The sequence below is a fragment of the Balaenoptera ricei genome, chromosome 8, assembly GCF_028023285.1.
Source record: "Balaenoptera ricei isolate mBalRic1 chromosome 8, mBalRic1.hap2, whole genome shotgun sequence".
Taxonomy (NCBI): domain Eukaryota; kingdom Metazoa; phylum Chordata; class Mammalia; order Artiodactyla; family Balaenopteridae; genus Balaenoptera; species Balaenoptera ricei.
Genome location: NC_082646.1, coordinates 65,538,611 through 65,550,151, shown reverse-complemented (window position 1 = coordinate 65,550,151; position 11,541 = coordinate 65,538,611). Strand labels below are relative to the sequence as shown.

Here is an 11,541-nt window from a genome sequence, read left to right as displayed (position 1 = left end):
ATTGGCATCTTGTGTCCTTGGGGGGGTCACAATGGTCAAAAATACTGGGGCAGAACTCCAGGAGAATCCAAGGGGGCTCGTGTCAACTCCTAATTTCTCTTGAACCCCTTTCTAGAGTGTTGTTTTTAAGGTCACACCTATCAGAGGGCTCAGGCACCCTCCATGTGCACTCTTTCTTCTCTTGTAGGAGACCATTGAAATGGAAATGGTGTTAAAAATACACGTCAGGGCAATAGTCAAGGTGGGCTCCAAGAATCCTGGACTCCCTGCACTTTACACCACAAATGGAGGTAAGGGGTGCTTCTTTGTTAAGGATCCTCTAAATGCCAGGCCCAATTCTGATGTGGTCAGGTAGGGGTGGTTAGTACAGAAGCTTCTGAACTTGCAAACAAAATTAGGTTCCTGAGGCTATTCCTTAAATTCTTCATATTTATTGCAAAGGGTATAAGTGTTCACTATCACCATCTGTTGTTTGTGGTCAGGATGACATGCTGTTGCTTTGTTATCTGTGAGTGGATAAAACCACTTCTGCTCTTGATTTTTTTTATTACTTCTGCTCTTAATTTATGTTTCAGGTGTACAGCAAAGTGATTCAGTTGTGTGTGTGTGTGTGTGTATATATATATATATATATATATATATTCTTTGTCAGATTCTTTTCCATTATAGGTTTTTACAGGATATCGCATATAGCTCCCTATGCTATACGGTAGATCTTTGCTATTTTATATATAGTGGTGTGTATCTGTTAATCCCAAATTCCAAATTTATCCCTTCCTTCCCTTTCCCCTTTGGTAACCGTAAGTTTGCTTTCTATGTCTGTGAGTCTATTTCTGTTTTGTGAATAAGTTCATTTATATCATTTTTCTAGAATGCACGTATAAGTGATATATGATATTTCTCTTTCTCTTACTTCATTTAGTATGTTGCTGCAAATGGCATTATTTCATCATTTTTTATGGCTGAGTAATATTCCATTCATCTCTTGATGGACATTTAGATTGCTTCCATGTTTGCCTTGTGTAAATAGTGCTATGAACACTGGGGTGCATGTATCCTTTTGAATTAGAGTTTTCTCCAATATATGACCAGGAGTGGGATTGCGGGAACATATGGCAACCCTATTTTTAGTTTTTTGAGGAACCTCCATACACTTCTCCATAGTGGCTGCAGCAATTTACATTCTGAGCAACAGTGTAGGAGGGTTCCCTTTTCTCTACACCCTCTCCAGCATTTATTATTTGTAGATTTTTTGATGATGGCCATTCTGACCAGTGTGAGGTGGTACCTCATTGTAGTTGTGATTTGCATTTCTCTAATAATTAGTGATGTTGAGCATCTTTTCATGGGCCTGTTGGCCTTTTGTATGTCTTCTTTGGAGAAATGTCTGTTTAGGTCTTCTGCCCATTTTTTTGATTTTTTTTTTTTTTTTTTTGATATTGAGCTGTATGAGCTGCTTGTATATTTTGGAAATTAAGTCCTGTCAGTTGCATCATTTGCAAATATTTTCTCCCATTCTGTAGGTTGTCTTTTTACTTTGTTTATGGTTTCCTTTGCTGTGCAAAAGCTTTCAGGTTTAATTAGATCCCATTTATTTTTTCTTTTGTTTCCATTACTCTAGGAGATGGATCCAAAAAAGTATTGTTGCGATCTATGTCAAAGACTGTCCTGCCTATGTTTTCCTCTAGGAGTTTTATAGTATCTGGCCTTACATTTAGGTCTTTAATCCGTTTTGAGTTTATTTTTGTATATAGTGTTAGAGAATATTCTAATTTCATTCTTTTACATGTCAGTGTCCAGTTTTCCCAGCACCATTTATTGAAGAGACTGTCTTTTCTTGTCTATTCTTGCCTCCTTTGTCGTAGATTAATTGACCATAAGCATGTGGGTTTATTTGTGGGCTTTCTATCCTGTTCCATTGATCTATGTATCATTTTTTTTGCCAGTATCAAACTGTTTTGATTACTGTAGCTTTGTATTATGGTCTGAAGTCAAGGAGCCTGATTCCTCCAGCTGCATTCTTCTTTTTCAAGATTGTTTTGGCTGTTCAGGTTCTTTTGTGTTTCCGTATGAATTTAAAAATTTTTGTTCTAGTTCTATGAAAAATGCCATCAGTAATCTGATAGGGATTGCTCTGAATCTGTAGATTGCCTTAGGTAGTATGGTCATTTAAACAATACTGATTCTTCCAGTCCAAAAACATGGTATGTCTTTCCATCTGTGTCTTCCTCAATTTCTCTCATCAGCCTCCTATCAGTTTTCACAGTACAGGTCTTTTGCTTCCTTAGCTGGGCTTACTCCTGGTTATTTTACTCATTTTGTTGCAATGGTGAATGGGATTATTTCCTTAATTTCTCTTTCTGATATTTCATTGTTAATGTATAGAAATGCAACAGATTTCTGTGTATTAATTTCGTATCCTGCAACTTTACTGAATTCATTGATGACTTCTAGTAGTTTTCTGGTGGTGCCTTTAGTATTTTCTATGTATAGTATCATGTCATCTGCAAACAGTAATGGTTTTACTTCTTCCTTTCCAATTTGGATTCCTTTTATTTCCTTATCTTCTCTGATTGCTGTGGCTGGGACTTCCAAAACTATGTTGAGTAAAAGAGGTGAGAGTGGACATCCTGGTCTTGTTCCTGATCTTAGAGGGAATGCTTTTAGCTTTTCACTGTTGAGTATGATGTTAGCTGTGAGTTTGTCATATACGGCCTTTATTATGTTGAGGAATGTATCCTCTATGCTCACTTTCTGGAGAATTTTTATCATAAATTGATGTTGAATTTTATCAAAAGCTTTTTCTATATCTGTTGAGATGATTATATGGTTTTTATTCTTCAATTTGTGAATGTGGTATATCACAATGATTGATTTGTGGATATTGAAAAATCCTTGCAGCCCTCAGATAAATCCCCTTGATTATGGTATACAATCCTTTTAATGTATTGTTGGAGTAGGTTTGCTAGTATTTTGTTGAGGATTTTTGCATCTATGTTCATCAGCAATATTGGTTTGTAATTTTTTTTGTGATATTTTTGTCTGGTTTTTGTATCAGGGTGACGGTGGCCTCATAGAATGAGTTCAGAAGTGTTCCTTTTTCTCCAATTTCTTGGAGAATAGTTTCAGAAGGATTGGTGTTATCTCTTCTCTAAGTGTTTGATAGAATTCACCTGTGAAGCCATCTGGTCCTGGACTTTTGTTTCTTGGGAGTTTTAAAATTACTGATTCTATTTCAGTACTGGTAATCGGCCTGTTCATATTTTCTGTTTCTTCCTGGTTCAGTCTTTGTACCTTTCTAAGACTTTGTCCGTTTCTTCTAGCTTGTCCATTTTATTGGCACATAATTGCTCAGAGTAATCTCTTATGATCCTTTGTATTTCTGTGGTGCCAGTTGTAACTTCTTTTTCATATCTAATTTTATGGATTTGAGTCCTCTCCCTTTTTTTCTTGATGAGTCTGGCTAAAGGTTTATCAATTTATCTTCTCAAAGAACAAGCTTTTAACTTCATTGATCTTTGCTATTGTTTTGTCTCTATTTCTGCTCTGATCTTTATGATTTCTTTCCTTCTGCTAACTTTGGATTTTGTTTCTTCTCTGATTGCTTTAGGTGTAATGTTAGGTTGTTTATCTGAGATTTTTTTCTTGTTTCCTGAGGTAAGCTTTTATCACTATAAACTTCCCTCTTAGCACTGCTTTTGCTGCATCCCACAGGTTTTGGAATGTTGTTTTCATTTGTCTCCAGGTATTCTGATTTCTTCATTGATCCATTGGTTGTTTAGTAACAACCTCCACGTGTTTGTTTAGTTTTTTTTCTTGTAGTTGATTTCTAGTCTCATAGCCTTGTGGTTGGAAAAGATGCTTGATATGATTTTAATTTTCTTAGATTTACTGAGATTTGTTTTGTGGCACAGCATGTGATCTATCCTGGAGAATGTTCCATGTGCATTTGAAAAGAATGTGTATTCTGCTGCTTTCGGGTGGAATGCTCTATAAATATAAATTAAGTCCATTTGGTCTAATGTGTTATTTAAGGCCTGTGTTTCCTTATTTTCTGTCTGGATGACCTGTCCATTGATGTAAGTGGGGTGTTGAAGTCCACTATTATTGTTACTATCAATTTCTCCTTTTATGTTTGTTAGCATTTGCTTTATATATTGAGGTGCTCCTATGTTGGGTGCATATATACTTAGAATTGTTATATCTGCTTCTTGGATTGATCTCTTGATCATTACGTAGTGTCCTTCTTTGTCTCTTTTAACAGTCTTTAAAGTCTATTTTGGCTGATCTAAATACTGCTACTCCAGGCTTCTTTTGATTTCCATTTGCATGGAATACCTTTTTCCCTCCACTCCCTTTCAGCCTGTATGTGTCTCTAGATCTGAAATGAGCCTCTTGTAGGCAGCAAATGTGTGGATCTTGTTTTTGTGTCCATTCAGTCACTCTGTGTCTTTTGGTTGGAGAATTTAATCTATTTACATTTAAGGTAATTATTGATATGTTATTGCCATTTTGTTAATTGTTTTGGACTTATTTTTGTAGGTCTTTTTTCCCCTTGATGACTATCTTTAGTATTATGTTTGGATTTTTCTATTTTGTATTTCTGTTATAGATTTTTGGTTTGCAGTTACCTTGAGGTTTTTGTATAGCAGTCTATCTATATATAATTGTTTTAAGTTGCTGATCTTTCAAATGCATTTTAGATATGCTGCAATTGTACTCTCCCCACCCTCACAATTACTTTTTGATATCATATTTTACATCTAATTATTTTGTTTATCCCTTAATTGCTTATTGTGGATACAGATGGTTTTACCACTTTTGTTTCTTAACCTCCCTGCTAGCTTTGTGTGTGACTGATTTCCTACCTTTACTGTATGTTTGCCTTTACCGGTGAGCTGTTTCATTCCATGATTTTCATGTTTCCTGTAATGGCCTTTTTTTCCCTAGAGAAGTTCCTTTAACATTTGTTGTAAAGCTAGTTTGGTGGTGCTGAATTCTTTTAGCTTTGCTTGCCTATAAAGTTTTCGATTTCTCCTTCAAATCTGAATGAGAGCCTTGGTGGGTATTCTTGGTTGTGTTTTTCCCTTTCAACACTTTAACTATATCTTGTCACTCCCTTCTGACCTGCAGAGTTTCTGCTGAAAATTAGCCGATAGTTTTATGGGTGTTCCTTCATATGTTATTTGTTGCTTTTCCCTTGCTGTTTTAGTATTCTCTCTTTAGCTTTAATTTTTGTCATTTTGATTCGTGTCTTGGTGTGTTTCTCTTTGGGTTAATCCTGTATGGGACTCTGCACTTCCTGGACTTGGGTGACTGTTTCCTTTCCCAGGTTAGGGAGGTTTTTCAGCTATTATCTCTTCTCCTTTTGGGACCCCTATTATGCAAATATTAGTGCAGTTGATGTTGTCCCAGAGGTCTACTTAAACTATCCTCTTTTCATTTTTTTTTTCTGTTCAGCAGTGGTGATTTCCTCTACTGCCTCATTGTGTCTATGTTGCTATGGATGTGGTAAGTTAGTTATGTTTCTCAACCTTGGAGAAGTGGCCCCTGGAGGAGGCATCTTATGCATCCTATCAGTGCACATCCCTCTTGTCACCCAAGCCATATGCTCTAGGGTTCCCCCTAAGAGAGCTGTGTGGGTCCTTCTGTTGTGGCAGACTGACCATGTAGGCAGTCTGGGAGGCTTGGTTGAGCCCTAGTCTGGTTGGTTGTGAAATCCTAGGGGCCCCTGGGGCTAGCAGTGGCTCACTGGTGGGTGGAGTCAGAGTCCCAAAGACTCTGGGGCTGCTGCCCACCACTAGCAGGTGAAGCCAGATCCTGGGGTTAGTGCCAGATACTGGCAGGCAGAGCTGTTTCCTGGGGTCTCTAGCTGCAGCACCCAGGGACCCCAGAGCTCATCTGTGGAAGGGGCACCAGTTCCTGACACAGTTGAATATGGGGTCCTGTGTGTCCTCAAGGTTGGTCTGCTAGTGGGCAGGGCCAGGGCCCAGCTGGTCCAAGGGTAGGGTCTGGCCTGTGTTGGGGAATCAGGTTTCTTGCTTCAGGTGTCTGCCGCCTGGTGGTTGAGGCTGGTCTAGAGGTTTGTGGAGGCTTCCTGGTAGGAGGGGTCAGTGCCTGTCCACTGGTGAGGGGAGCTGGGTCTTGGCCCTCTGGTGAGCAGGACTGTGTCTAGCAGTGAGCCCAGAGGCAGCTGTGGGCTCTTTAGTCTGTAGGCAGCCTGTCTGCTGATGGGTGAGGCTGTGTCCCCACCTAGTGAGTTGTTTGGCCTGAGGCATCCCAGGCATTGTCACCGGTAGGCTGTTGGGTGGGGCTTGTCTTGGAGCTAATGAGCCAAGATGTCAGCTGCCAACATCAACCATGTTCACTCTCCTGAATGCTCCCCAGTATGGCTGCCACCAGTGTCTCTGTCCCCAGCATGAACTGCCCCCGCCCCCTGCCTCCCAGGAGACCCTTCTAGACCACCAGGTAGGTCTGGCCCAAGCTCTTATCAAATTACTTTTGCTGTGTGTCCCTGTGCATGTGAGATTTGGCATGTGCCCTTTGAGTGGAGTCTCTGTTTCCTATGGGGCTCCTGCAATTAAGCCCCACTGGCCTTCAAAAACAATTGCTCTGGTGGGGCTCATCTTCCTAGTGCTGGACCCCCAGGCTTGGTAGCCTGATGTGGGGCTCAGAGCTCTTGCTCCTGTGGGAGAATCTCTAATATAATTATTCTCCAGTTTGTGGGTTGTCCACCCCAGCAGGGGTGGGGGGGTGTAAATGGGAGTTGATTATGTTGCAAGCCCACCCTTCCTACCTGTTTTGTTGTGGTTCCTTATGTCTTTAGCTGTAGAAGATCCTTTCTGGTAGGTTCCAGTCTTTTTCATTGATGGTTTTTCTGCAGATAGTTGTGATTTTGGTGTGCTCCCAAGGAGAGGAGCTCTGGGTCTTTTTACTCTGCCATCTTGGCTGCTCTCCCCCCTGCTCTTGATTTTGTATAATTCTGATAACAAGCCAGAAATTCTGTGGGGATTTTGTTCTCCAAGTTACAGATGTAGAAACTGAGGCTTAGAGATGAAATTATTGTCCCCAGGTCATTCAGCCAGTAGGTGGCAGGGCTGGGCTTCAAACCTGAGCTTAACTCCAAGTTGTTCCCTTTTTGCAAAAACTGGCATAGTAGCAGCATTGCTTGAACTTGGTGTCACTGGGTTTCTTACACACGTGTATGTGCGTTGGAGGGTGGGGCAAAGGGATACAGGAGAGAGGGGAACATGGCTTGAGAGAATTCTGTGAAGTACAGCTGTGTAGTGCCCATGGGGTGGCCTAACACAGGACGTCTCTCAGATGGCCAGTGGGGGTGGGGGGAGGCGGCAGCAGCTTAGCCTTCGTCTGTCCACCTGTTGAGCTCATCCTTAGTGAGTTCCCTACTCAGAGAAAGACACAATGCTGGGCACTGCACATCTAAGGTCCTACCCTCAGATGTTTTTCTTAAACACAAATCACAACCGTGCTTGTCCCCTGCTTTAAACCTCTCACTCCTTTCACTAGTCCGTATCCGGACACCCTGTGTCTCCAAGATAAATTCTAGGAGCCTGGCTTACAAAGCCTTTCTTGATCTGGCTCCAGCTGACCTCACCAGATTCTTCCTTCCTTGGGCCTCCCACTCTGACCCCATTCTCTGGCCCACTGGTTCTTAGCTAGAGGTGATTTTGTCCCTCAGCAGAAGTCGGGAGACATTTTTGGTTGTCCCAACTAGAGGGGGTGCTGTTGGCATCTAGAGGGAGAGGCCAAGGATGCTGCTAAACATCCAAGAGCACACAGGACAGCCCCCCAGCACAATGACTTACCCAACGCCAAATGACAGCAGTGCAGAGGTCAAGAAATTCTGCTCTCATCATACTGACTTCGGGTACTTCCTTGGATGTGCTGGGTTGTTTCAGGTCCGTCTGCCTGGAGTGGCTTTCCCCTCTGGCATACTTGAGGAACCTGATTCATCTTTCAAAATTCAAGTAGCACCTCTCCTTGGAGGCTTTTCAGTCCCTGTCCCCAGCCCTCCATTAAAAATGACAATTTGCTCTTTGGGGCTGTAGGCACTTCTATTGGAGCATCTGTAACGTTCAGTACACTCTTGTCTGAAACAGATCTGTTCTCCCACACTGGACCATCCACACCCTCAGGCAAGGACCTTGACATTCACGCCCGTAGCCCCAGTGCTCCTTAGCCCAGAAGGGAAGGTACTCAACCTGCACATACGAGGGAATGAGCAGATGGAGAACTTAGCATCATGGATCTCCTGGGCCATCAGAGGGCTAGGATTGGGTCTTAACTCCTGTCTGTACGGGAACCCATCCATAGCAGGTGCTCAGTGAGTTTGTGTTGAGGATAGGTGTGGAAGGGGAGAAAGATGACACATTACTTCAAGGTGAGCCAGGAAGTGCTCGGGCTCAAGGTCAGCACCGTGGGACAGAGACCTCCAACCCTAACAAACACCAGTGAAGGCTTCCTGAAAGAGGCTGGGGCTGTTGTGGACCTCAGCAGGCAGGATTCAGCTTTGTGACAGGGACTAGGAGAAAAATACATTCCACGGTGAGGGAAAGGCAGGAGCACAGGCTAGAGCGTGGAATGCTGAAGATTCAAAAGGGTCTTGGGTGCTCAGGCTTTTGAACGCTAATCTGTGGTAGTTGTGGAACTGAGTTCTTAGCAGGTAACAGGATGAAACAGTGCTTTGGGAAGGTCCCTCTGGGGATGGGGTGGCGAACACCTGGAGGGGACTGACTGGAAAGGAAGGGTGAGGGACCAAGTAGGAGACCCACCATGGAAATTAGACGAGAGATGAGGCCAGAGCTAGAGCCGCCGCAGGGAGGACGAAGGGCCATAGCTAAGGGGGAAGGCTGGTTGGGAGGGAGTTGTGTGGCCGGTACCTCTCCCTGAGGTAGGGCATACCTGAGATGTGTTGCGGTGGAAATGTTGATTTGGGTGCCTGAGGGCCTTCCTCGGGGTGGCGGGGAGAGCGAGGTGCTGTTTGATCAGACAGTTGCCTCTGAGGCTGAGAAGGGAAAGGCTTCGAAGACGCCTCTGCTCAGATGCTGGGAGGCCCCGCAGCCCTGAGAACCTGAGACACCATTGCAGACAAGGGTAGCTTGAGGGCAGCGGGAAGGGAGTCCATTACTCCTTCCCTGCTGTCACTCCAGCCAGATTCCTGGGAAAGGAAATACAATACGTGTTTCTGTATGGAAGCAGGCCAGGAGGGGGCTTCCTACCACTTTGCTCAGAACATTCAGAATTATTTTTCCAGCAAAGCTTTTATGACTCACAGCCCTTCCCCTTTGGTTTAAGAACCCCCAGCTGTCACCAGGGATGGCGTGAGTCATTGAGTCTGTGCTGGCATCTCATCACCCTCCCCACAAAAGTGGTCTACAGTCCACGTATAAAAGTACAAAAGGTATAAAAGCACAATGAAGAGCACAGCACAGTTGAAAACATGTGGGCCACCTCCTGGACATCTGTTCCACAGCCCCGCTTTGTCCCATCAGCACCCATGTTAGAGATGTCCTGTAGCCCAGCCTGGGCTCTGCGGGTGGCCATGGGCCAGCTCCCCATCGAAGCAGACTCAGGCCCTCACACGTGCCTCTCCGGGCTGCCAGCGATAAGACAGTCATCACCAGTCCTCAGAGTTGGGAGCGGCCAGGCGGGAGTCGGTCAGCAGCTGGTCCTGGCTGAGCATAGTCTGAAAGGACACAGCCGAAGGCACTGTTCAACAGCGTTTTGGTCAAGGCTGCCCTGCGGCCACGATGTGGGAAGCAGCAGGGCACTGGGTGTGGCCCTGACTCCAGCACCCTGTAAGTTCATGGTGTCCCAGGGACCCCACGTGTTGGGTCAGAATAGACAACACTATCAACAATAAATTGCTCCTACCTTTAGAAGTAAAGTTGCTATTTCAAGGCCACCAAAGGCCTATAGAAGTGATAAGGGCAAGGCTGGGTAGATTCATTTCAGTGTGTGAGCCAAGAAAAAAACAAATTGAAAACAGTGATCTTGTTTGGATTCGGGGAGACCCCCCCCCCCCGCGCCCACCTCCTTGACCGTCTTGCCCTTGGATACAGCCTTCATTACCTGCCTCAGTAAATCAGCAAAGGCCTCAACGGGCTGGATGCTCTGGCCGCTGGGCTCAGTGCTGGGGCCGTCTAGGAACTGTGAGGCCCTGCAAGGCACAGGGCCTCAACAACGTAAATCTTTTTTGTGACTGGCCTTTTACTGCCAGCTCCGGGCTGCCTAGCGGCCTTGCAAGGAGGATATTAGGGAAGCCAGGGTCCGGAGAGACAGTGACTTGCCCGAGGTCCCAGACAGGGACGAGGTCAGCCTCCCTCCAGAGTGGCTCCTCTGCCCTGGTCCAAGCTGCTTCATATGGTATGGCTTGTCCCCACTGGACATGCCAGGATGTGCTCACGTGCCTGTGGTGTCCATGAAGCCAGAGGCGTGATAGGAAATATGTGTCTCACGGATGCAGAGGGCAGAGCAGTGGCCACCAAGCCAGGGGCGAGGCCTGGGCTTTGGGCTGACGAGGCAGGTGACCCAGAGCTGCTGAGCATCTTGGTTTCCTCACCAGCCTTGGGCCTGGGAAGAGGGCCTGAGACCTAGCACACCTTAGCTGGTTTCAGCTCAAGGCTGGCAGCAGGCCAACAGAGAAGGCCTCTGGGCTGCTTTCCGTCTTGCCTGGTTCAGGCCCCAGCCCCAGCCCCATCTGCTCTCTGCCAGCAGAGGCCCTGCTGCCACAGGCTCTGGAGTAGGCATGGGGGCTGCCCCAGCACCACCCCAAGCTCCCGGGGCCTCCCCAGCGCCTGTCCTACTGTGGAGAGAGGGTCAGAGTCCTACCGTGAGGCGGTGAATGTCTTGGGAGAGGAGCCCTATCTGCGTCAGGGTGCCTTCCGAAGGTGCCATCTGTAAAATGGGCAGCAGCCTGGTCAGCACATGTGGACTGAGCTCGTGGTTCGCAGAGGTGGCATGCAAGTCCTAGCCTGCTCAGGCGTGCTCCCCAGGCGAGCGGGCAAGGAGTGGGCCAGGCCCTGAGGAGTGACGGGTGGAGCATATGCTGCTTCCGTCCCTGGGGAAAGGCAGAGCCTCCAGTGTCCCACACCATCACACACACACTCTCCTTCGTCCCCACCCCGGCGCCAGCACTAAGGGGACACAGGAGCAGGGCACAGACGGGCCCTGTCAGAGCAGCCCTTTAGCACAGGTACAGTGCTCCAGCTATTTCCAGGAGCAGAGAGTGGCAGGGATGAAGGCCTTCAGGATGCTGAACACACTGAAAATTTCCGGCAGCAGCAGGACCCCAGACACTGATGTCCCAGTATAGGCATAGCTAGGCATCCTTAGGGAGCTGCCAGGGCGTCCTCACTCCTAGGAACCTCCCTCCTCTCCTTCTCAGGCAAGTGCTGGCCCGCTCCTTCTTCCCTAAACCTATTTGGACATTGTAGATTTGCCCTTTGAGGGCATTGAGCATAATCATTTTATAGGTGGGAAAACTGGGGCCCACAAAGTGATACAGGCCTTGCTTGAGGC

The 11,541-nt window shown here is 45.8% G+C and overlaps 1 protein-coding gene across 25 annotated transcripts in view; it reads right to left on the bottom strand.

Moving 5' to 3' along the window:
* PPFIBP2 (PPFIA binding protein 2) overlaps positions 1-11,541 on the bottom strand; it is a 168,469-nt gene that overhangs the window by 8,470 nt on the left and 148,458 nt on the right. For 10 of the 25 annotated variants that reach the window (XM_059931022.1, XM_059931029.1, XM_059931023.1 and 7 more), the window contains 2 exons: positions 10,852-10,917; positions 7,827-9,178 (listed from right to left, as the gene is read on the bottom strand). In XM_059931022.1, the coding sequence (XP_059787005.1) occupies positions 9,059-9,178; positions 10,852-10,917 (186 nt within the window). In that variant the 3' untranslated portion in view covers positions 7,827-9,058. The other 15 variants (XR_009504639.1, XR_009504646.1, XR_009504647.1 and 12 more) reach the window with 13 other exon arrangements.